Source organism: Trachurus japonicus, chromosome 16, assembly GCF_045865225.1.
Source record: "Trachurus japonicus isolate A0001 chromosome 16, Traja_1.0".
In the NCBI taxonomy this organism is placed as follows: Eukaryota; Metazoa; Chordata; class Actinopteri; order Carangiformes; family Carangidae; genus Trachurus; species Trachurus japonicus.
The window spans coordinates 11699233-11724569 of record NC_140922.1 but is presented as its reverse complement, the minus strand read 5'-3'; the positions used below and the strand labels follow the sequence as shown (position 1 = coordinate 11724569).

Sequence of the window (25337 nt, the reverse complement as noted above, 5' to 3'; positions counted from 1 at the left end):
ACACAGCAGGCGACACAAACACATATCCTGCAGCTGTGTGTGCTTCACGAGAAGGGAGAGGGAAAATGTATGTAGACTAACCTTGTGGGAGAGTAGATTTAAGATCTATAATTCTTAGGGGGGTAAAAACAGATAGGAATTATTTAGGGTAAAATTATTGCTGCCCAGTTTTACACCTAACCCCTAACCCTTACCTGCTGTTATAATGTTATTAATGTTATTAATTATGACTGCATGGATATCTGGTGATTCATAAAGATTATAGGTTAGAGAATGTAGTCAAGTTTCTTCTCCTTTTCACCAACTAAACAATTTAGGAAAGTGTTGTTTTTAGAGAGTTCCTGCCCCGTGTTTAGCTCCGCAGGCATGTAATGATTGACAGGAAGAATGCCGAATACGAGTCTGACCTTTGTGCAAAGTAGGCATTTGATTGGCGGACCTCGGAGGGGGCGGGGCCAGCGCCGGGAGGAGGTTCTGTAAGGTTCTGCCTGACAGGAGCTACTCTGGGCAAAAAAACCCCATACTCTAGTACAGGACGTCACTTGACTTGGCCAGTTTAACTTATCTGCCATTTTGTATCTGCACAGTCTGGTCAGACGAAGTCAGTCGCTAACGTAGAAAGAAGCAAATATGTTAATGTTAACTTTATTTTTAAATTTGTATCTCTAATAAATATATCACCGTTTATTTTGTCAGGGTAAGTGGTGCTCTTCAGGTCGTCTGACTGCGCTTGGTTTAACCGGACAGTTGACATCGTGTCCGACTTCATCTTGTTTACCTTTGGCTGTAGCAGGAGAGCTAACGCTAACGTTAGCGTTAGCCCACCCTCTCGCTAGCCTACGCTGTGTTAGCGTTAGCTCCCAGCGCTAACCCAGATCTGTGGCGAAATGGCGGCCAACACGACACAAGCAACCCCAGCAACGAACTGGTAGGTCGCATTTTCTGGCCATATTTTTCACAAAACTAAGGGCGCTTTCACACCTGACCATTTGTTCCGAAACAGGGAGCGTTTACGTCATATATCGGTTCGTTTGGTCAGATGTGAACACAGCAATCGCGCTCGATGCGGAACAAAACAAGCGGGCCGAGATCGCTTGGGAGAGGCGGTCTCGGCTCGTTTCCATCCGAGCCCTGGAGCGGTTCGTTTGTAGTGAGAACGCAACCGACACATGTATCGGAACAAATTGACTGGTTACCTGGCAACCGGAGGAGGAGGACCACGGGCAACTGCCCCAAAAACATAATGGAGCATCAGCAGCGTGTCGTCTTGGCCTTAAAACAGGAAAGCTGGTGGCCAAAAGAAAAGAAAGACGCAAACTCAAGCCACGAGTCCACCAGCCTTTCCAAGCTGACCCGCGGCGATCAGCACCGGTCAGAGCTCCGCAAACAACCCCTATAACTAGTCATGCTACGGTGCCCGTTTACTAGAAGAAAAAAAGAGTCAAACTGTAGGGTGTGTTAGAGCAGTGGTTCTCAACCTTTTTGAGTCGCGACCCCCAATTTCACATGCACTGCTGTCCGCGACCCCCCGCCCCAACACACAAACACACACACGCCGGTGTGAACGCATGATGGATAAAGCGCAGCGCTGTCCGCGGTGGGTTTTTTTTTTTGCCTTTTTAGTTCTTGATCCCTGCACTGAAAAAAATAATTGGCTGCTGTAGTTTTGTCTCCATGGCCAATATTCCGACCTGGAGGTTTTCATCAGGGCAAAAGAACAAAACAAAGCGACGGAGTTTAAATAGATGCGGGTGGCGAGTTGATGCGGTGTCCACACACCCGGGCTGGTTTATGTGACATGCGTGGACCTGTCGGCGCAGGAGCGAGTGGAGCGTGGATGCAATCTCCTTCAACCATGCACGGAAAAGGGGAATGACAAGAAAAGTTTTTCTAATTTATTAAGAAACAATGCCCAGGTCAGCAATGCATGCCAAGAAACATGTCGTTCATTCGCCCCCTCCAGCCACATCAACTGGGGTCGGGAGGGACCCCAAGGTTGAGAATGGCTGTGTTAGAGGACAATTCATCTGACATAACTATGACACCTGAAACTGAAAACACAGCTTGACCAACACAACCTGACCACCCCTCTCTCTCTCTCTGTGTCTCTCTCTCTCTCTGTCTCTCTCTCTCTCACGGGCAGTGACACGCTCTGTCATTCATTCACGTGTCAGCACTGAGACAGCGGACAGCACGCTTGGTCACTAGCTAATAATAATAATAATAATAATAATAATAAATAATAATAATGTAGCCTATTAGACTACATTTGTAGCTATAGCACATTATAGGCATACTTCAAGGTCTCGCCCCAGCCATAAACCAGTCAGCTTGGGCATTTTTTTTAATTGAACTTCAACTAAATAGGCTACTCGTCTGCCCAAATATTAATAAGAAATTGAACCTCCTCACTACTGCAAGTCAGCCCGCGGTTCATTGTTGCCATTGTTGCTGATCAGCTGATGGGGTGTTGTTAGGGCCGTTGCTATGGCGCTGTTCCACAGCGCAAAGCGCTGTACCGCTTTAGAATCATGCAATGTGAACACAAACGGCCCAGAAAAAAGAACGCAACAGTTGTATCGGTTTAGTTGCTGAATCGGAACAACTGCAGGTGTGAAAACGCCCTAAGTGAAAGAGGCGAGAGTCGCACAAAGTTATATGATAGTGCTAATAAAGCAGTGACCACCAGCTTCATATTAGAGTAAGTGGTAATCAGCTAAGCTCAGGGTGTTGTCAAATGTTAGCAACACGCAGGCCGTTGACCTGGTTAACAGAGAGCTAACCCGTGATCTGCTTATAACATCTGTTATTTTGCATAATATCTTTAGAGACAAGATATGTTATATTTCGGGTTATGTCAAGAGATGAGGTCACTGGTGCTGTTTGTCTCGTTACTAAGTTAACGTTAGCAGACAGTAACGTAACTGTTATTCCTTTTAGCTGAACAAAAACAGGGCAAGCTTCGCGTCGACTACAGTGTGATCTTGACGACTTTTGTCGCTTTTGTCTTTACTTTAACCCGGATGGGTCAGCTAATACACGTACGATGCTGCCAAATGGACTGTAGTGAATATATTGCAGACAGTTTTCGATATAATACGTGATCTGTTGTGCACGTGAGACTGAAGAGAAACGTTAACGTTACAATTTAAATCAGTTCTGGAATGAGCCGTTGACTGTATTTCAGTTGATAAAATTGCATTATTCAACGAGGGGCATAGGTTATCTTATGTCTGTTAAATCTGCGCTCACAGCACAGCAGAAAATACCTGTCTGCAAAACGACGCTTCAAATAATTCAATAGCTCTACAAACTTAATCCTCAAGAATAACTGTACGGTCGACTGAATATCTTTAATTGTCGGGTTCTTGGAGAGTGAACACTGAGATCTTCGTGAAGGTAGGGTTTCTTAATGAACTGACGTGCCAGCTTGGTTTAGCTTTTGCTAATCAACTGACAACTGAGTGCCTGTTTTAGATTCTGAAGAAGCCTTGACTAATGTTGTGTTGATAACAGGTCCTATGGTGCTACCGGAGATGGCCAGGTTCATGAAAACCCAGAATGGGAGAAAGCTAGACAAGCACTAGCATCCATTAACAAGAGTCAGAGTGCTGCTAAGACCACACAGGCCAACCGGACCACAGCAGAGGTGTGTGTGTTTTGTAGCAGTATGCCCTTGAATTACCTCTTGTTTTTTTGTTATGCCTCTACAGAAGTTGTACAGAAACCCCTTTTATTCTGTGATACAGAATTGATATGTCAAAACTGACATGGCAAATGCAGTGCAAGTCAGGCATTTTGCCAATATAAGCTGGGGAAAGTGTGATGTTTGATATGCTATACAGTGTTGGTTTTGTTAGTAGTTTCATAAACATTGAATTTAAAGTTCTTACTGAATCGACTTTTCTGGGCCTGTTTGCAGAACATCCTCTATATTCCCTGTTATAACTATGGTAATGTGTGCATGTGTGTGATTTCAGACTGGTCAGTTCCAGCCAGCAGTGACAGACTCTGTTGCCATGCAGCAACAGCAGCAGCAGCAGCAGCAGCAACAACAGCAACAACAGCAACAACAGCAGCAGCAGCAGCAGCAGCAGCAGTACTATCCATGGTACCAGCAGACCCAGCAGCCCTATCCTGGATACACATACCCCTATAACTATTACTACCCCATGGGTCCAGTAAGTAGAGACAGGAATTTTTGCTCTAAAACATGTTACCATAACAACTTTTAATAAAATCTGATCAACTTGTTGTTCAGCACTGTTAGCTTGTTTTTCTGCGTCTCTGAATGTAACAGCTGATGCTAATGGATGGGGATATAGCTCTTAAGGTACACTTGGGTACAAATAGGGAAAGTGACACAAATGACAACATGGTCTTTTCTGAATTTCCAGTATGGAGCTGCTTATCCTCCAAACCAGTATGGGGTGCCCCCGGGGCCTTACCCAGGAACACCAACCTCCAATGGACAGGTACGTAACAAGGTTTTGTTGAGTTGGAGAAAAAAAAGTCTGAAATTATGTCAGGGGTAAAATCATAGATTTAAATTTTGACAGTGAGCCTATGTCAGTCTTTTAAATGTTCCCCTCCCATTTCACTGTGACAGAACATATTTGCTCTTTTATTTATTTGGGATTTTTTTCCTACAGCTTAATAGTCTTTTCCTTTTGTCTTATTGTAGCCTCCTCCAGTACCAGGCATGGAAGACCAGTCCCCTAGCTACCCTTCTCAACCACAACCCCCTCCCCCTGCCAATCCCCAGCCACCCCAGAGCCCAACCACCTCGGAGAAACCCCCTCCTCCCCCACCCCCACCTATTCCTCCCCCACCCAATTCCCAGTATCCCCCTCCCCCATCACAAAATGCTTACAGTGCCAACAACTCCATGCCATACCCACCAGGTGACCCCAACCAAATGCAAATCTACAATCACTCCCAGGGAAGGCCTAATTATGGCCAGGGTTTTCAGGCCCAGAACACCTACCAGCCCTCTCAGAATAACTCCCAGCAGCCAAGCCAGTATGTACCAGGCTTAGGCAGAGGAGACGGCAACAAAACCAAAAACCAAAAACAAGGACAACAACTTTGGCACCGCATGAAACGTAAGATTTACTGATGATGACAACATGTTTAATGTTTTCTTGGCTGAATGAGTTTGATGTGGGTGTGAGCTATCTGATGCAGCTGACACATTTTATACCTATCATAATTATTATTATATTAAATTTAGTATTTGAGTGTGTTTAATTACTGGCTAGTTTCAGGAATGTTGAAAAACTATAAAAGAAAAAGAAAGTTGCTTCAGGTTAAAGCATGCAGCTGTGGACAGAAGGCAGAAAACTCTTAGTTATGCAAACTGTTCTGTTAGTTTTTATGTCTTAATTGTTTTCCTTCCTGTTGTGTTCAGAAGCTCCTGGGACATCTTCTGTGAAGTTCAATATTCCCAAGAGGCCCTATCAGGTTCAGTGTGGTCCAGTGTCCAATCAGGCTTTCCCTCCGGGCGAGCAGCCTTCAGGATTGAATCCAGCGCCCTCCTCCCCGGCTACTGCCAGTGCTGCACCTGGAGGTGCTCAGACACGGTAAGAACTGACCTCCTCCATTGATTTCTGTATTTTTATATGAAAAACATATTTACTTTGAATATATTTGCTCCAGACCCCAGGACTGGCCCCAAGCCATGAAAGAATATGTGCAGCGCTGTTTTACAGCCTGCGAGTCGGAGGAGGACAAAGATCGCACAGAGAAGGTGCTTAAGGAAGTCCTGCAGGACCGGTTAAAAGATGGCTCTGCTTACACTATTGACTGGACTCGTGAACCACTGCCAGAGTGAGTTTTGTTGTGGTTTACTTGAACAAATGTTAATTATATTTTTAAATCTTATGAAGTAAGTCAAAATAGCAGCACTCAGGCTAAAAGTTAAACAAATACTAATTTGCAATGCTTTTATATGTATTTCTTTGCTCTGAACAGTTTTGTCAAATTGTTGCCTGCAGGTTGAACAAAATGTTCTTTTCTAAATTATTATCATTTTTGTTATTATTTGTAGACTAAAGGTAAAGCAGTCTCGTTGGGAATCTGTCACATCCCAGAGAACGTCAGATAACTCAATTGGCCGTGGTGGAAGTACGGCGGCTGCAGCTTCAAGAGGCAGGGGTGGTGGACACAGATTGGGCCACTACAGGAATATATTTTCTCAAAGGAGTCCATCCTCTAGTTCATCTCGCTCCTCCTCGCGCTCCCCATCCCCCTCACATGGCCGACACAGGGATCGCAGCAACCAAAGGCATAGGCGAAGGTGAGACACCGTTTGCCCCCTTTTCTTTGGAGACTGCAGCTGCTGGGTGTGATTCCTTTCTAAATTTCTTGTGCCTCTGTGCCTCCAGTGATTCCGGCTCACAGTCAGACAGCAGCATCTCCAGTGACCTCCGACCTCAGCTATCAAGGAGAAATCAGAAAGGAGGCCGTGGTCGTGGTAATGACAGGGACAGAGGACGAGGAGGTGGAGAGAGAGGACGAGGAAGAGGAGGAAAAGCAAACAGAGGAAGACGGTAATTATTTTTAATATGTTGTTACAAAAATGGCGAATCATCTTATCAGGACTTTTGTGTCCTCATTCATCACCATTTAGTTTTCACTACCCCACGCCATAGGGATGGCTTGTGAATAACTTCCCTTTTCTCCTAGAAACATGGACGAGGCTGGTGTTGGAAAGAAGAGGAAAGGTGGAAGTGCTGGTCTGGATTTCCACGACCCCAACAGAGAAGCAAAGAAGCAGAGCAGAGCAGCTCGTTTCCACAAGCAGCTGCGCTCAGAGCCCCTGGTGCTCTCCATCAACGCCTTGGACCTGCCCGATGGGACACAAGAGTGCCTGAGCTGGGAGGACTGCCCCATTGTGGGAACCTGTCAGGACATCACCAAACACTACCTGAGGCTCACCTGTGCCCCCGACCCTTCCACTGTGCGCCCTGTACATGTAAGTCCTTCTCTTTCATCCCTGTTGTTATAGTCTCCTCAGTGTAGTTAATATAATTCAGGCCTCCTTACTGTGTGTGCACAATTGAACCTCCTTAATCAGACCACAAAGTCCCAGTCTTTGATGTATAGCAATGTTTTTCCATTGTTAGGTGCTCAGAAAGTCTTTGCTGGCTGTGAAGGCCCACTGGAAAAACAACCAGGACTATACCTACGCTTGTGAGCAGATGAAGTCCATACGACAAGACCTCACGGTTGGTTATCTTTACATAGATTTTTTTGTCCCTCTCTTCTTGTCTCCTTAGAGTCAGATTCTGTATGGGTATGTTTTTCTTCTTTAAAAAAACCCTTTATCTGTCACTATTCAGGTCCAAGGGGTGCGAACTGAGTTCACAGTCGAGGTATATGAGTGCCATGCACGTATTGCTCTCGAAAAGGTGAGTCATTTAACTTCTACCAGTTTTATTAGCTGAACACCACAACAGTACATTTAATATAACCTGAATATTAATCCTCTTTAGGGAGACCATGAGGAGTTCAATCAATGTCAGACCCAGCTGAAGGCCCTGTACAAGGATAATCCCTCGGAGAACATAGGAGAGTTTACGGCATATAGATTGCTGTATTATATCTTCACCAGAAACTCTGGAGGTATGCTCTCATTGATATTTTGTCACTATTGGACAGTGCATATTATGTGTTCTCACCCATCGTAGATGTTCCCTCACATTTAACCTGTGATTGTTCACCTTCCCCTCCAGATCTGACCACTGAGTTGGTGTACCTGACTCCAGCACTGCGGGCAGATGTTTGTGTGGCTCATGCCCTTGCACTCCGTGCTGCATGGGCATTGGGAAACTTCCGGCGTTTCTTTAAGCTCTACCTTGAAGCCCCACGTATGGCTTCATACCTCATTGACAAGTTTGTAGAGAGGGAAAGAAAGATTGCACTTCGGGCCATGGTCAAAACGTAAGTCATGTTCCAGGTGGATGCATTCACAAAATGTGGGCCCTCATAACTTATGTGGTGACCTATATTTCTCTTTCTTCTTTCTCTCTGCAGGTTCAGGCCCGATTTGCCGGTGCAGTATGTGCAGTCCTCTCTGGGCTTCCCTTGTTTAGACTCCTGTATGGCATTTCTTACTGGGCTAGGTGTCACCTTCTTTCAATCTGACCCCGAAAAGATAGACTGCAAAACCAGCACAGCCGCTTTGGCTGCATCCTGAGGGGGGTGGTGGTAGCACAGAAAGGGAGACACTAAGGGACCCTCATAGATTCTTGCATATTCAATGCACTGCACTTCAGACACCTCAGCCAATTCAGAAAGACTAGGGGCAGACTAACACCTGTTGAACACCCATAGAGAAAAATGCACACTAACATACTCTGCTGCAAGACCTAGATTTCAGAATGAATCTGAGATAGGAACTGTTGTTAAACTTGAGGAAGAAGGCCTGCACACACACCATCACTCAACTATTGTTAGTTATTCTAATCCCCATGTTATCTCACTACATTTATGATGCCAGGAAAGTGAATCAACAGATTAGATTTGGGATCATATAGTCTCAGCGCTTACAGGCCAGTTAGTCAGAGAGCCAGATCAGGGAAGCGCTGCCCCTCATGGTTCCTGTTCCTTTACCACCGTCAGATGTCAAAGCTAACAGTGTTCTGTTATGTTTTTTTCCTTCCTCAAGTCAACAGCTCCAAGACCTGAAGAATCAAGTCCCATCAATCAAAAGGGAAACACAAACAGCCCCTCTTTACGTCACTTATCCTGGGGTTCTCTGCTGTTTGAAGTCAAGCCTATGGAAGCAAGTCAGCGTTTCCTCTTAAAAGACTGTGAGATGATGCGATGAGAAGATGGCAGCAGTGTCTGAAAGAAGAGATGGTGGTTTGTATGTCCCGCCCTGCATCCTGTTACCTCAGTGTATCTACAGCTGGTTGTGCGTCCTGTCCCTTGTCCCCAACCTTATGGCCTGAGAAAGCTATGGACCTGTGTCTAAAGTCTCGTTCCTGATTGAATCAAGTAGTATTCATCTGTTGGTCTAAGTTATGAAATGGTTGACCAGCACCGGAAAGAAGTCACAACCAATGACATTGTGTATGATAAAGGATGCAGGCAAGTGTTCCTCATCACGTTTATCCTCACTCCTCCATATCCTGGAAGCTGAGCTCCATCTCCAGAATCAAAGCAGCCACAGAGAGGAAGTTTGCATCATCCTCAGGTAGAAAATGCCGCCAGCACACCGTGATCAACAGCGAAGCCCAGTAATGACGTCCGTCTTAACCTCACAAGCTGCTCTTCAGAAGAAACGGGCAGCTAAGCTGGAATCTACAAGTCCAGCCGAAGGTTGTGCAGCACGGAGCATCGAGGGAAACATGCTGCTTATTCACAAATGAGTGGTTTGTATGCTGCAGTCTGGCTCTGGTCTCTGCAAGGCTGGTAAGAGAGAGGGACTTCTCTGGAAGGAGGTGGATGACAACAAAACAGATGTTGCCTCACATCTCTTCTTTGTTGAATGTTTTAAGTCTTGCATTTTATGGACAGCAGTATTGGCCTTTCTCGGGGAAAAAAAGGAAAAACAAATTATGGAGCTGCAATCAGTTTCATGAAAATTGACAGGTTGACCTTGGACAAATCAAGTAGCACCACAGATTTGACAAAATTCTGAAAGGCAGAGTCAATAAGATCCCAGAAATATTACTGCATAGGTGTTGACTGCTGTTTGAATGACATGAAGTATTTCAATGCAGATCAGTTTTAAACGGATGTAGACAGTGATTTAATAAAGAGAGAGATTTAAGTGGAGTGCAGCATTGTGCTTTTATGTCTATTTTCAGGAGAAATGAAATAATATCCTAAAATAAAAGCAGTAAATGTAGTCTCACTCTGGAACAGAGAACAATTAATCCAAGTGGTGGTGGAATTGTAGCAGAATAAGTTTCTCTTTATGTGATTTGGCCTTTTTCCTTCAGGTTTTGCTTTTCAGGACCTGCAATAATATTGGTAGTGGTGCGCGCGCTCTCTTAGGTGATGGGACCCTAACCAACAGAACATTTCAAAAACTTTAAGCTTCTTTCAGTCGTATCCCACAATTTGGATCCTCGTAATGAAAGATCTTGCTGAAACTTAAAACGCAGATTCACATTGTTCCAAATAATTTGAGTTATATTTTAACAGTATTATTTACCACCGTAGAAACATTGAGCCCATGGTATTTATATCTTTGGTGTAACTGACCAGAGCACGAGTTGGGAGAGGCCTGCTGTACAATCTACATGTTTACTTGTCTAAATAGTTTATTTTTGTAAATATTGTATAATATTGATGTGATCTCTTTTCAGTTTGTGCATAGTTTATTTTTATTTTCACACATGGGTAAGTGTGAATAGTTTTTTTTTTCTCCTGGGTTACACAAAACTCATAGACCATTTATGTGAATATGTAAACTTTCATGCAGACAGGTCTGGATTGGATTATGTGCAATGTCTTTTGTCAGCATCATTGCAGTTGATATAGCGTAGGACGTCATGATTTGCCAGTGGTAGGTTTTTCCTGTAAACGAATACAAACTCTGACCAAATTTTGGCAAGATGTCATTCTCAAATCCCGCTGATAAGAAACACATGGTTTTGTCCTTTTTTCTTCAGGCAAAAACAAAACACGGTACATCTTGTCACTTGCCTGCTTTGCAGCATAGGCAAAGAAATTTCCATCAAGTTGACAAAGTGCTTGTTAATACCTGGATCATCACTTCGTTTTTGTTCACCTGTTAACCATTATTTCAGCAAATACTATGTAATGACAATGATCTCAACATGTTTTCTTTCTTCCCCCTTCATCTACCTGATCCCCTGTCCTCTTTGCTCTTCCCTCCCCTCATTCCCTGAACCTCTCTCACGCACCACCAGACTTCTCATTCCTCAGCTCGTAGCACTGCTGCATTGCAGGAGCACATGGAGCGATGATAAGTGGGCGAACCTCCTCCAGACGCCAGCCGGAGAGAGTGAATTGTGAGCAATCCAAGTCTTGGTTTGACCCACTCAAGTTGAAGCCACACAGCTGATATAAAAAAAAAATACATGGGAGCCTCACGTAATGAAATGTGAAAATGTTGAATCTGCTGCTAATGTGATTTGCTGCTAACCCCAATATTTAAAAAATGTCATTGTGCAACTTGATACCTGTTTAGTTTTAAACATTGTTTGAGGATTGAGAAACTTGCAGTGTTGTTTTTTCTGTTTGTCCAGATGCATTTGCATTTTTGAGTTAAGTTTCTGCAAAAAAAATGTGGCAATAAGGTCTTTTTTTTCCACCCAGTTTGTTTTATTCTTAAGAACCATTTGACTTGTGTTTGCTCAATAGACTTTGCTCAGTTGTATATTGAAGTCCAGTTTTTAAAGATTTATCACTCATAATCTAAAATGCATCTGGACATACAGAACATGCTGAAATTCATCTGCATTTAGAATATTTTGGAACAGTTTTTTTTATTTGACTGGCTGGTGTGTGCTCCCATGCTAAGAATGACCTCTTGGTTTCTTTACATGTTATGAGCTATGCAGGCTGTGATGATAGTTTGTTGCCTTAGGCTTGTGTAAATGTGAACTTTTTACACAGGGTTAAAGTGCGTACATCTGATGTCTCAGGTTGAAACAGACCAGGATGTTAGCTTTACTCTTTTTTATTTTCTTTTTTATTAGAAAATCCACCCCAGATGACTAACAATACACATGTTCATTTCGGATGTTTGTTTTTTTTTCTTTTCTCCCCCCTCCGATGCTTGAGTCATATTTTCAGTATTGTTTGCTCCCATGTTACTGTATATCTCCATCAGTCTTTGTAACTCCTTCCTTGATAATTGGCACTGGAAGAACTCCCATCGTTTCCCACCATTTCCCCTTTAACTCGTTTTCATTTGAGTTGATCTTGTCTCTGTTCCCTCTTCCCCCCGCCCCCCCCTTCCTCCCCGCATGCTGTCCTCTCCCCTCTCCCGCTCTCTCCTACACTTCTCTAACCAGTATTTGTTCTCTTCTCATCTTCTCTTCTTTTCCTTTAATGTTGAGTATGTTTGTGACCGTTTGCCGTGTGCAACTAGTCACTCTCACTAGTAAGTATTGTATTGCCTCTGCAATGCTTTAATAGTTTATGTTGCAGCTCACTAACAACTGAAGGTGAAGGTATATCTACAATGCCTTCTCCCCACCCCTCATTTCCCCATACCACCTGATATGAATACTGCCATTTTGTGAATATTGTGTACATATTATCTTTTGAAAAAAATCTAATAAAATAAGTATAAAGGGCACATGGTCTGGTTTTTAAATCAATCCTGTGATTCACAGGCTTAGCCAAATGGATACAATGAGGAGCACAAGAATGAGTCAAGTTTTGGATCGACAGTTTATTGTGAAATGTCAGAAATGTGGAGTGAGAGGCACCTGTGACACCATAAGACTAGAAATAAAGAGATCAGCGTAGTTACTTGTCACAATGAAGACATTTCCTGTCTAATTTCCCTTGTTGCACCTAAAAGTTTGAGGTAAAAGATGACTTCAATCACTGAATGTAGCTGGAAAAGTTAGTGTTAAATGTTAGAAGGAAAATCTTAAACGAAAGGAAAATGGTAGAGGATACTGCAGAAAAGAAAATATGTAGAGAAAATGGTAAAATACAAAAGCAACATGCAATCAGTAGGAATAAGGAAAAAACTGGACTGAACTCAGTTTAGTTAAAAGTAAAGGAAAGAGTTCAAAGAAGCTTTTTAGTAAGAAGAATGTAGACTAGTATAGTATTGCCATATACACAGAGGATAGGAAGGAGGAGAGGAAACTGCCTAAGAGCTACTAAGAATAAGAAAATACAGCCAAACCTACATAACACTCAGAAGCAGGAGAGGCAGAAAGCATCATGCAAAAAGAGAGAAAGTCAAAAACAAAGATAGAGAGGAAAGATGCTTGGGAAACAGCAGAAATATTAAAATATACAATAAGCAGGTCAAACTACTAAAAAGAAGAAAAAGTAGCAGGTGAAGTAAACTAGAAGAAGAAGATAGACTAAGGTATATTTCACACAGAGAAGGAAGAAAAATATCTGCATTGAAGAATGGAGGCCGTGAGGTAGGAAACTGCACTAAAAGTGAAAGAGAGGCAAGAGTGGGAAACAGAGTAAGAACTACAAGGAAAGACGGCGTTTCAACTTCTACACAGAGATAGGATCAATGTAGTGATCTAGACAGTATTTTTTTAATATCAATCTCTAAAAATAGTTGTAATTCTATGGGTGGTTAATCCCAATTCAGAATTGAGAAAAAGAAGAAAAGAAGACAGATTGGAAAATGAGCAAACCCAATAAAGGACAGAGGAAAAGAAAAGAGAGAAAACAGTTTTATTCAGAGGTAAACGTCAAGCTCAGTAGCAAAGAGGTGTGACAGAAACAAAGACAAGGCCAAGAAGAAATGATCAACACGTCAGGTCGTTCAGCAGGTCTGGATGAAGAAAGATAGGGTGACAGCAAAGGGTGAAATAAAGCATCATTAGAAGAATAGAGCAGAAGAAGACCACTATGTTCTTGCACACTGATCTGTGAGCTGTTATTCTGCACTGACAGCTGAATCATTTAAATTATAAATATTGAGCTGGGGCGTTCAAGCACGGCCTGTAATCCTCCAGTTCGTATAGTAAAGCCAGCAGCAAAAAGGCTGCGTCTTAACCGTGCTTACCTGTTTGAGTAAAACAGGGTTTAAAGCAGCTCAGTGAAATCAATCAAAACTCTGATAATAAAAGAGAGCGCTGAAAACAGGCGTCAGGCTCGTCAGGTAGTGAGGAACTGATCTACAGAAACAGAAACTAGTGTATTTGTTAGGATTTAGGGACAGGAGAAGAAAACTGTGCAGACTTAAAAGATACGGAAAACCATACAGGATCAATAATGACAGCTGTATGAAAAGCTAAAAATTGTATGAGAGGTAGATTGTTAGAACAGGCAAAAAAGAAAACACACGCACAAATGAAATTCCAACTACATTCAGATAAACATTAGCCCCTATGTTTGTAATTATGATTCCAGTGTCACAGCTGTCTCTGGGTGCAATATTGATGCATTACCTCACTCATATGCTCTCTCTCTCTCACACACACACACACACACACACACATACATACACACCAACACACTCAAACACAAGTTTAGTAAATACAACGCATCTGTCACTGAAAATAAGCCATTGAACATTGTACAAAAGATTCGTTTTTGTACAGTTTGACCCGTGAAAACTTGAAAAAGTCCCAGATATGAATCACAAAAACAAAACAAAAAAACCCACAAAAAAATCTTTCTCACAGTATTTTTCACCAGCTACCCTTTGTGTACTGTTAGCCCACATTAATACTCTTGAAAATCAGAAAACAATCTCTGTTAAAGGCTTTAAGCAACTGCCTGAATATATTACATATGTATTCTTCAGTAGAACGGACAGCGATTGGGTCCTACAGTATTTACAGCTTCAGTCTGTTTAGTCTCTCGAGGAGAGGTTGTGATGGAGACAGGAGGTAAAAATCATTTCCAAAATCGCAGATCTCATAACCTGTCCTGCAGCATCCACAGATCAGCCAATCCCAGAGTTCGAGAGAGACGATTTAACCTCCGCCCCTCGCTGGCCGGCTCAGTACGGGGTGAAGCGGTTGTATCCTCCTCTGTACAAACTGGCCTGGTGACAGATGCGGGACAGCAGGTGTCAGCGCACATGCAACAAACGTGGCTGTCAACAGTGGCTGCGTATGTTTTGACTCAACTCACCATAGTACCAACTCCATATGTTGTTGTTGGTCCGACGGAGTGGTGATAAGGGTCGGCAGCTGTGGCGTAAACCCGTCCGTATCTGGGCCAAAAAAAAAAGACAAAGAAAAGAAAAAAAAAAGTCAGAAGCAGATGTGAATGTCACGATAGCACCAAGGCCACAGCCAGGACACAACAGAGGCTGAGAACTTGAGTCCAAACACCAGCAATACAACACTAATCCAACAGGAAACACATAAATACAAAAAAAATGCATACATTTTTATTTGGCTTATAAATGGTCACATTTTGATAACATAATAACAACAGCAATAATTCCAACAGATCAAATTTAAATTGCCAGATTCCCAGAGACACTTCTCTTCTTTTTGCCTCTGCTGTTAAACTTTTGCTGTCTTTTCTTGGTTTTGTTGTCACAGAGGTGTTGGAAGTGGTGGCCTGCCTGCCTGCACTTATAGCGAAGTTGTTGTCAGACTGTTAAATATGTGCTGTTAAATGCTGCATGCGAGAAACGTGCAAAGGCTTTATATACACTCCGGTATCTTTTCTAAGCAACAAACACGGTTACTTTACAACAGTACGGTAGCATCTGCATCTGCTTAAGTTTAACAAAGGAAAATGCTGCAAGAGAATATGAATCAAAAGCATCTGTATTTTAGGAAAACAGTGATTTTCATCTGAAAAGTGCCAAATCACCAGTGAAATGAGAAATTAAGCTAGTCAGTAAAACTATCTAGGAGTCATCTGGTAATGATATTTCCCTTTTTGTTGTTTAATAAACACATAACATGAAATTTTAGTTTGTAAATTCGTTTTTTTAAGATTTGTGACCAGAATAACCCTTTAGTCAGCTGAACTTATCCGTGCTCTCTGGTGTATAATGCCTCAAGAATATTATCACACTGATATGTGGCTGACATTATATATCAGCAAAGGCTAAACTAATAGCAAATAATAAACAGGGAAAGTCATTGACTGAGTGCCTACCCATCACTGTAGGTTGCTGTGGCAGCAGATGCTGATTGAGCCACTCTATAAGCTGCTGGGTAGCCGCCCTGAATGGAAACAATAAAGTCAGATGAGCACGGCACCAACAGGTTTCAAAACAACACTGTGACAGAGTGCAGATACTTACATAGACTTCTGCTCCGTACAGACCATCCTGATACACAACCCTGTGAAAAACGAGTCAAAATGATACTCAGATGCTTTGCAGTGAATGAATACTGACCGGGCACTAGGTAGTATATATGGATGCAGACTCTCACCCAGGGTAGGCAGGCATAGCGGCAGGCGTGGCCGCAGCAGAGCGAATCGTGTTGTAGACGGCTCGACCTCGTCCACGCAGAGCAGAGCCCCGGTAGGCCAGGGTGGGAGTCGCAACAGGGTACGGGAAACTGGCCACTGAAGAAACAGGGAGGAACAAAAAGCATTGAATTAGTAAGGGTGAACTGAACAGTGTTGATGGCTTCATAACAATAATATATACAGACGTGTATTTACCTGTGTAGAGCTCAGGTGCATACATCGCTCCCATGACTGGATTGATTTTCCATCCAGAAGCTGCACAGAAAGAAAAAGAAACAGTTGTGATGAGGAACTACAAAAAAAACTTCCCAGAATCCCTCAGCCCTCATATGTAAAATCTGCAGTCAGGAATGATGGTTTTCCTTACTTGAAATGTCACCATTCACCAGCGGTGTCTGGGGCTTCTTAGTCACTACTCTTGCAGTTGCATTATTCACCTGTGAAGAAAAAGAACAAGGGGAAACAAAGCTATGATAAAAGATGATCATGGTGGATGTCAACATGGACACCTATGTGTTGTGGGAAATCCTCACTTCAATCTTTCTCCCTTCCACGATCGTCCCATTCAGCTTTTCCCGTGCCCGGTCAGCCTCGGCGGCGCTCTCAAAGGTGACGAATCCAAAGCCCTGCAGGTTTGTGTGGTGATATTGTTCATTTTGTTTTGATCTTTTTGATCGTCATGCTGGTTTCCACTCTGATGACGTGTCTGTGATACTCACCTTAGACCCCCGCTCATTGAAGATAATTTCTACATCGAGGATCTTTCCAAATTGCTGCAAGGGTCACATGGATTTATGTCAGGATAACGGGATTAAATGGAGACACAAGAGGCTAGTTGGAGTAACATCTTATTTGTAGTTCATACCCCAAACATCTGGCGGAGGTCTGGGTCTCTGAAGCGGAACGGGATGTTGGAGACATGGAGGCGTTTTGGCTGGGCCTTACCTGACCCCTCTTCATCACTTCCACTTCCTGCCCCGCCCCCTGATGACGCCGACACACTCAGGGACTGTGGGTCAGAGGTCACAGGAGCCAAAGCCTCCTCCTGACCGTGAAAAAGTATGAAACAAGAGGAGGAGGAGGAGGAGGAGGAGGAGAGGATGTGAGCACGAGGAGAGAGGAGGAGTGGACGAGAAGGAGGAGGACGTGAAGGAACAAACAAAAACAGAAAGATGGAGAACAAAAGATGGAAAGAGTGTGAATGGGATGAGATGGATATGAAGAAAAATGGGGAGAGGGCATCAGTAGAAAAGCAAAGAAAGAAAAGGGGAGAAAATAATAAGTGAATTTGACAAATTTGGCAACATCTTTCACAGTTTCACTGCTTGTGTAAAAAATCCAGTTCAGCGTAAGCATCACATGTCATTAGGCAAAGATCATTTTCATAAAGTCAAGTGATCCAAACCAAAGTTCAAAGAGCATTCAGCAACCAGTGATCCTTCTCAGGCAAAGGTGAGGAGGCGTGAAAAGGCTCCATTTTAGTGAGGCGTCTTTAAATACATGCCTGTAGGAGAGTTTTTAAAGGCTAATGCACTGAACTCAACTACCAATAAAGATTATATATGTGGTGCTAAAGCTACATAATATGCTCACTGCAGCTGTGGCAAAGAGAGTTAAAGTTAAAGTTCCCCTGAAAAACCAGAAAGGCTTCAAGTCTTAAGCACTCATATTATCTAAGCAGTTGTAATAACCTATGAAATATAATAAAACTGCCTCATGCAGAAAGACTAATGTGCCAACACCAAAACATTCACTATCCCACAATGCACCACGATGCTAGTGTGTGCGTATGTACAGGTGCGTATGTGCATGAATGTGTTGGTCAACCAGCATTATTAACCATTGCAAAAAAACAAAAACAAAGTTAAGTATATTTTTAAGAGAAAAGAATGAATCCAAACAAAAACGTGAGAATAAAAAGATCTGCAAGGAAGGCAAAAAAAAAAAAGTACAGTGAGCTTCAGCAGTGAGAGAAAGAGGGGGAACGGGGAAAGGGAAAAAAAAGAATTTAAAAAGCAATTTTTACTGGAAAATGTGCCGATGTGTGAAAATGTAAACTCTGATGAATATAATAATTGCAGTTCCAAGACTTGAGTATTAGCATTCTAGTACCAAGAGGCAGATCAACAGTGGGAAAGGCCTCAGTGCAGCGGTGAAAAATGAAATAAAAACCAAAATAAACAAGGCAAAGAGGGTGCGCAAAAAGCTTGAAAAGGAAGAGGGTGATGGATGGGGGCGGGAGGTGGGGGGGTGTGGCAAAAGGGGGTAGAGATCGTTCCACAAGGGTCAGTCTGGGGGGGTCACGGTGCTGCTTTTCTGCCAAAGGTTAAAGGTCATTTGTCAAGGGGCATAACTGATAAGTAGGGATGGACAGAAAAGGGGTAGAGACATGTTCACACAGGGGGAGGCGTTTCACAAACACATAAACGGACACAGGCCGCTGTGTTACAGCACACTGGCCGGGCGGCCGCGGCTAATTACAGTAGACAGCAGACCACCACATCCACCCGCATACACACCACACAGACACAAGCTAGAGTGGGGGGGGGGGTGGCGGGGTGGGAGACAGGAAGAGAGGAGGGTTGAGTTGGGCAGTGGTGTCATGTCACGATGCAGATTTGTGTTTCTGGACCTGAGTGATATTTCAGAGGGGGAAAGGGGGTCATCTGGTCAGCCTCCCCCTTACACCCCCTCCCTCCATGGCGACGTCTCAACTTTCCCCGAAAATCAGCACGGACCCGTGTATGTCAGGGGCTCTAGTAATAAAATATATAGATGGGGCCACAAAACACCATTTATGAGAGGAGGTAGAGAGATGAGCCGACCTGCCACACAGACCAGACTAAACACCTCTGGATGTTTTCATGCCTGGAGTAACGTTAACTGTCATCCAAGGAAATACCTTCCAAAGCAATAATAATTCAACCTCATCCATTGCAAATTGTGTAGTTCATCCATTAAATTATTACATATTTTTAATGATTATACATATTTTCTGATACAAAATCAGAAAATTATCACAGATAAATGCAGTGGAGTAAAAAGTACATTTCCTCTCTGTGTTGTAGAGGAGTTCATGCATTTTGTACCGAAAAAATGGAGCACAATACTTCAGTACAGTTCTCACGTGAATGTTTTTAGTTATTTCCCACCACATCAAATACTCTCACTGCACTGTCAGATTTCCTAAACACAATTAAGAGACAAAAGTGGCTTCATACTTAAAGTGTGATAAACATACTGTAGCCTACATAAACTTTGTGTTGAAGTTAACATCCATCACAGTTAGTGACTTTATATGCTGCACATTAATTCTCCACTGTCATCCATTAAAGCCCTTGATTCACATTATAAAAGATCTTTTCTGAAAGAACCACTAAACCATGACATAACATGATTCATACACTCCACAATATCAACACAGGTTTAGTTTTGGAATCAGATTAAAGCTAAATAAGACACGAGGGAGACGGAAAAGTGAGGATTTATTTTCAAGAACAAATCCCCTCTCAGCTGCCCCCACACACACACACTTTGCTGCTCTGAGACTGAGTGGCATTCCCATACATGGACATCACAGTGGAGGTGGGGCTCTAAATATAGAAGGAAACTCTATCTGGCCCACGCTCCTCTGATAGGACATAAGGAAGGACTACCTGCCACAGATCGGCTTCTTGTCATATTAACTTCCTGAAGATCAGGTTTTATTGGGACACGAAGTTCTTGTCGTGATGTGAATTCCACGAACAAGTTCACAGACTGTTCTTACCGTGGTGCCGGATGTCAGAGCCTCCGTCCCGTCGTGCTGCGGGCCCTGGTAGACTCTGAGCTGGGCATGTTCGGGGTACTCTGAGGTGGCGTGTGCAGAGCTAAAGTCAAGAGGTGGCAGCCTGCCCGCAGATGTTGGCGGCCCTTGACCTGGCGGGGGGTACGAGGGAGGCGGGGCGTAGACCTGGGGCAGGGCGGGGTCACTGCTGCCAGGACCGGCCTCCTGGGAGGGGCCGCCCTGAGAGAGAGAGAGAGAGAGAGAGAGAGGAGGGGAGCATATCTGGTGTGAGATGTGTAAACAAACTTAACCACCAGGTGTTGTTGCTGTTGGAGCTGCTCTGCTCTTTTAACACAAACTGTGCCACAATGTTACAGTAAAAGGCCACACCACACCACTGACTGTACACATGAGGATCACCTAACACTACAACTCACCCAGCAGAAACTGGTGTCAGTGTCATCATAATGTTGCTCTGAGGGAAGCGGTCTGGAGTGAAGTGTGAGCCAAAAAATATCTTTTCTCAGACTGGGTTTTTTTTTTTTTTTTTACAGACTTGGATTTTGAGGATTAAAAGATAATTAGATGATCCTGAGTTGTAATTTTAGGATCCAGTGCTTCTTGCTGCTTTACCTGAACTAAAAATGTGAACATCTGATCTTTTTTTTGTGAGTAGTACCCCAACCAATGGAAGGATAATGTTGAATGACTGGATTTCCTCTCTGAATAGTGCATCTGCTCATTAATCTCAGACATTAAATTGAACTTCTATGACAAATGCTACAATTAAAAGAGCAGCTTGAGCCGAAACAAGTAGTCCATTAACAGGATATGGCAGCAATTCTGATTAATAATTAATAGCTGGGCATGCATTAAGAACAATTTACAGACATTCCCAGGCTCTGTCTTTGTCTCCAACTTTTACCCGGTTTCATATGTGAGTAAGAGGACATTTTCAGTTTTAGAAAGCTGAAGAAAAGAACTGTGGGAAACTGTGACAGGTATTTTTGCACCATTTTGTCATTTTGTCATTTCATACATGAAATATGGAAAAGAACAAGAGCAAGATCAAAGTATTGTAAGACTAACACTTTAAAACATGCAGTCTAATTTTACTCAAATCAGGTTATTTTTCAACTGAGTAAAAAACTGTTTTAGCACTGTAAACAAAACTTCAGTTCCTTCCAGAAAGCAGCAGCAGGACAGTAAAGCAGAGAAATATGTCAGTGCACACAGGACCAGATCTAAATGGATGCCATCCTGTCCAGCCTCAATACACGTGAATCACCCAGTTAAGATGTAAAAGCATTGTCTTACCCCTTTACCGCATTCCTCGATCTCTGACACACTTTCCAACAACTGCCGCATGTTTTAATGCCAGCTGACCACCCGCCCACCGCACCATAAGTTCTACTCAGCCACCAATCAAATCAAACGATTTGCCAGAGCAAAAGGGACCAGGAGGCTTCACCAGCTGTGGTCATCTGTAACTGTCAGTCACCCCGTTCCCTCCACCCACCCTGCCTTCACTTTACACACTCATTAACACACACACACACACACACACACACACCCCAGATTACAGACAGCTCTTCCCCCCAGATGAGGTATTTACGAATGTAAATGCTCCTCCAGTTGCAGGACAGTATATCACACTAAAGGTCGCCTCTAAGAATACCGTGTTTGATAGGCATACATGGTTTTATTACGTTCTGCAGACTTTTTTCCAAACAATGCTTCATTCCCATGACATCAGTCTTACACTGCATACACTTAGTTGACATCTTGTGTATCTTGCAGTTTTGTGCAATTTACCATTTTTGCCCTGGTACATTTATCTGTGTGTCACTTTATAGATTGAGACGTTACACGCAATGTAAATAATCTCATAAAGTGCAGCTGTTGTTTGGTAAAGTTTCCAGGTTCCACTTCCAGGGACTATGAAAAAAAAAAGTATCTTATTGAGATATCAACGTTACCTATTTTTGACATTATCCAAAATGAGAAGTTTGAAGCCTGTAAAGAAACTTACAGCTCTTGGAAATCCAGTGTTGGAGACGACTGAAATTATGCTCTTAAAACACTTAACATTTCGATCACAGTAATTTTATCAAGAAAGAAAAGATCCCATAATGACCTAACTGAAACTAACAGTAAACATATTTTGGGGAACCTTTACTGCAATCTCAATCACTATTTTTTGTTTTTTGCGTCGGACAACACATATGCCGATACATTCACCAATGTATTGGTGCGGTTCTAATCTTCATGGGGTGTTTTTCCGCTGCAGTATCAATATTTCCTTCTTCACAAGGGTTTAGTGAAGCTCCGTGTTGCTTACCAAGCAAAATGCTACAAGTTTGTCAGCCAGCTTTAGGATTTAGAGGGATCTGTTGTAATTAAAACTCTGTCCTGTGTCGTCTCCTAATGTCTCACATATCTGTCTATCAGCTGTTGAACTTCAGAGGTGTGAAACATCAGAGATACGCAGACGCTGGTAAACAATAGAGGGAAAGGAGGAGACCGTTTTCTATACAACAACAACAACAACAACAACAACAATGCTGGAAACGATGCAGACCACAGACCATGTCGTTCCTAAATCCATACATTTCTTAAATTAGAGTTTGTTGTGATCTGAGAAGAAGCAGAGGAAGAAGAAGAAGGAGAAGAAGGAGAACGGGGGAAGCAGCATTTGTCTATCATCTTTCATATAAGAAATGAGGCTGTTTGTAATGTAATGCAGCCACTGTGTGTGTTCAAGGGCCTGTGTGTCACCACTAAAATGAGGAACCAAGTGATGAAACTAACTGCACTGCAACTGCGTGGTTGTAACATTTGATGGCAGCAGAAATGTTTGTGGTCTGGTTGAATGTTGTCATCTTTTCTAATTCAGTGTTCAGCATAACAACACATTCTGAGGCCGCGACTCCAAACACCATCAGGTCTTAGTTTAGTCACTCGGTGGCTTAACTATGCTAAACTTAACTATCACTCTGGGAAATGTCTCTGACGCTAACTTTCGGCTGTATTATCTCTCATTTATCTCCAGAAACAACCAATATCTGACTATGTCAACCCTGCCATAGATTTTTTTTTTTTTAAAGTGTCAGGGTGGTGAAGATAACGCGGCCTGTTAGATGTCACTCTCGGCCCTGCTGTCTCACTTTGTTTTCCCACAGACTGTATCACGGTGTCAGCAGGCGTCGCACAGACACGGTGTCCCCTTCTCTTCCTTGCAGGCTTTTTTTTGATTGCCATTTGTTCCCTCTTTCTCTCGTCTCCCTCCTCAGCTGTCAGCTCGTGGTCAGGGGTCAACAGCTCTGAGCCAGGTGCCTGCTGGGACAGCTGCCACAGGATTTACACACAGACGACACTGACTGCAGATGTGGCCTTTTAGTGCCGGCCAAGTTACAAGTGCTAGCAACACGTAGCTTGTTAAATGAAACTGAATATTCAATTTTCCATCTATCCCTCAATAATAAAGAAACAGGACAGAGTTCTCTAAAATAAAACAGTGTCAATCATACAAATCTTTTCCCTCCATCCCCAGAACCACAACTGACTGTAACTTCACTGAAAGCACAAAAAAGGTTTCAGGAAGGTAACTTTAATTACAAGATGAATCTTATTGTGCCATTGCATTTTGGAGAAATATTTTTTGTCCTGATGGCAAAATCCATGATTGAGTTGTTGTTGATATTTTTTTTTACATTCAGTTAATACATTAATAATTAAATATTAATTAAAGGTAAGGCCACAAGAAGTAGGTTTAACACCTATATTAAGTAGAGTTGACAGCAGAAAAACAAGATAGATGACAGAATCGCCGCTCGTGATTATCTGCTCAGGAGAGGAAGGCTAAAAATACGGCCGGTGTGAAGCACAGAGACACGGTAGAGAGATACCAGATGCATTGTGGCATTGATGGTATGTCAGGGACACTTAGACACACACAAACACACACACATACACACACACACGGGGACCTGTGTGGACTAAAGATAACCCCTCACATGTTCTTGGAATAAAATAAAAAATATCTTTCATAATCAGTGTAGCCTACTTCACTCAGGCCTCTTTGATTTGTGATTCCTCCAGTCACCCCTGTGTGTGAGACATTGAGTCATATTCAGTAATGCATCATAAACTAAATTAAATAGAAGTTGTGACTCACTGATTCAAGGAAATGAGGCCCCGTTGATTTGTTATTCTGATTAAATGCTGTCCTCCTCAATGGAGATGCATTGATAGTTTACTGGCAACACTGACAGTCTGTAAATCTATGTGTGTGTGTTTTAGCAGAATGCCAAAACTTATTGGTTTAATCTTCTTATATGTGACTATTTGCTCATTTTCTGGATGTTTTGTAATAATAAACTGATTATATTTGGGTCATGTGGTTTTGTTAATCTTTGACATGTCAACATGGACTCAAAATTCTGACATTTTAGGAACCAACTAATTGACAGATGCTGCAGATTTCTCAATAACTGTCAGTTGAAGCTCAAAATTCAATAAACTATAGATTTAATTCAGATTTGTACTGATATAATGTCATTAAGTGTATACCACTGGATCCTGGGTCACCTTAGACTAAAACTGCAAAGCTCCCATGTGGCGGAAAGGCTGGACTTTTAACAATGCAGGCTGGCGAAGACAAGGCAAGAGCTTACTGATCAAATGAAGGAGAGTTTTTACCTGAACTATGCTGGGGTAGCATGTGGTTGTCTGTGGGTAGACAGGCAGTCCATAAGGCTGGAGAATCACAGTAGGTGAGGAGAGCATAGCCCAAAACCCACGCACAAGGAGACAGGGAACAGTAGATGATGGGAAAGGAAAGCAGGGGGAAAATGATGGATTGATATGCACACAGGAGAGCAGGCAATCAGGTGGGGAAAGAAAAAAAGAAAGAAAATCCCAACAAGAGAAATGAAAAGATCCAAGAGGGCGAAGGGAAAAGAAGGTTAGGTCTCTGTTTAACCTTGCAGCTGAGTTACACAAGAAAATAACAAGGAAAGTCCACAAGACAACCAGTGTCCTGTCAGGAAAAGACAGGATATGGAGCAGTGAAAGAGAAAGCAAGTGAGCCTGTGTGTGTCCATCAGTTGATCATGCAGCCTGACAGACAGAAACACATGCTCAGGGTCCCATTTCAGAGTTATATAAATAGTCGCCCATGTCCTTCTCCCTGAGTTTACCACCTTAACACCCTCACTCTCACACACTTGGTCGTGCAAGATGTCTCACAGCTTGTTACACATTTTTGTACAATACCAGACTATTCAACTGCGGCTCAGTGGAAGAGTTTCCTGAACTCAAACTAGGTCATTTGAGATTTGGCCTAACAGCTGTCAGTCTGCTTCTTTTTTTCATGTAGGCTACGTGACGATATTAATCACATTTATGATACTCACTTGTCTGCAGGCAGTAGGAATGAACACACACACACACACACACACACACACACACACACACACACACACAC

At 42.8% G+C, this 25337-nt stretch overlaps 2 protein-coding genes across 4 annotated transcripts; one reads left to right on the top strand and one right to left on the bottom strand.

Moving 5' to 3' along the window:
- The first annotated feature begins 570 nt into the window (after positions 1–570).
- Positions 571–12286, top strand: leng8 (leukocyte receptor cluster (LRC) member 8). Of its 2 annotated transcripts, none has more exons than XM_085801423.1 (15): positions 571–928; positions 3517–3649; positions 3981–4181; positions 4398–4475; positions 4685–5105; positions 5411–5582; positions 5659–5829; positions 6050–6298; positions 6387–6551; positions 6688–6976; positions 7128–7229; positions 7344–7412; positions 7497–7626; positions 7737–7944; positions 8038–12286. In XM_085801423.1, exons 1-15 carry the CDS (start codon positions 888–890, stop codon positions 8198–8200), a joined length of 2592 nt encoding a protein of 863 aa, XP_085657549.1. In that variant the 5' UTR covers positions 571–887; the 3' UTR covers positions 8201–12286. The 2 variants fall into 2 exon arrangements, with proteins under 2 accessions (XP_085657549.1, XP_085657550.1); XM_085801424.1 differs by having other exon boundaries at positions 3517–3655; positions 4047–4181.
- A 76-nt stretch (positions 12287–12362) lies between these two features.
- rbfox1l (RNA binding fox-1 homolog 1, like) lies at positions 12363–24985 on the bottom strand. 2 transcript variants are annotated; one of them, XM_085801425.1, is made up of 12 exons: positions 24551–24985; positions 19853–20089; positions 16949–17128; positions 16803–16856; positions 16617–16709; positions 16451–16520; positions 16279–16338; positions 16044–16179; positions 15911–15950; positions 15763–15830; positions 14776–14857; positions 12363–14686 (listed from the first exon to the last, which is right to left on the bottom strand). In XM_085801425.1, exons 1-12 carry the CDS (start codon positions 24635–24637, stop codon positions 14642–14644), a joined length of 1152 nt encoding a protein of 383 aa, XP_085657551.1. In that variant the 5' UTR covers positions 24638–24985; the 3' UTR covers positions 12363–14641. The 2 variants fall into 2 exon arrangements, with proteins under 2 accessions (XP_085657551.1, XP_085657552.1); XM_085801426.1 differs by lacking the exon at positions 24551–24985 and adding an exon at positions 21167–21525.
- Positions 24986–25337: the final 352 nt, after the last annotated feature.

Bases quoted from the DNA above. Each gene is read 5' to 3' on its own strand.
- leng8 (XM_085801423.1), top strand. From the start codon at position 888: ATGGCGGCCAACACGACACAAGCAACCCCAGCAACGAACTG. The intron at 7,230-7,343 runs GTTGGTTATCTT...GTCACTATTCAG, and splicing joins CCATACGACAAGACCTCACG to GTCCAAGGGGTGCGAACTGA. The intron at 7,627-7,736 runs GTATGCTCTCAT...CTTCCCCTCCAG, and splicing joins CTTCACCAGAAACTCTGGAG to ATCTGACCACTGAGTTGGTG.
- rbfox1l (XM_085801425.1), bottom strand. From the start codon at position 24,637: ATGCTCTCCTCACCTACTGTGATTCTCCAGCCTTATGGACTGCCTGTC. The intron at 16,710-16,802 runs GTGAGTATCACA...ACAAACCTGCAG, and splicing joins TCAATGAGCGGGGGTCTAAG to GGCTTTGGATTCGTCACCTT. The intron at 15,831-15,910 runs GTAAGTATCTGC...GTTTCCATTCAG, and splicing joins TGTACGGAGCAGAAGTCTAT to GGCGGCTACCCAGCAGCTTA.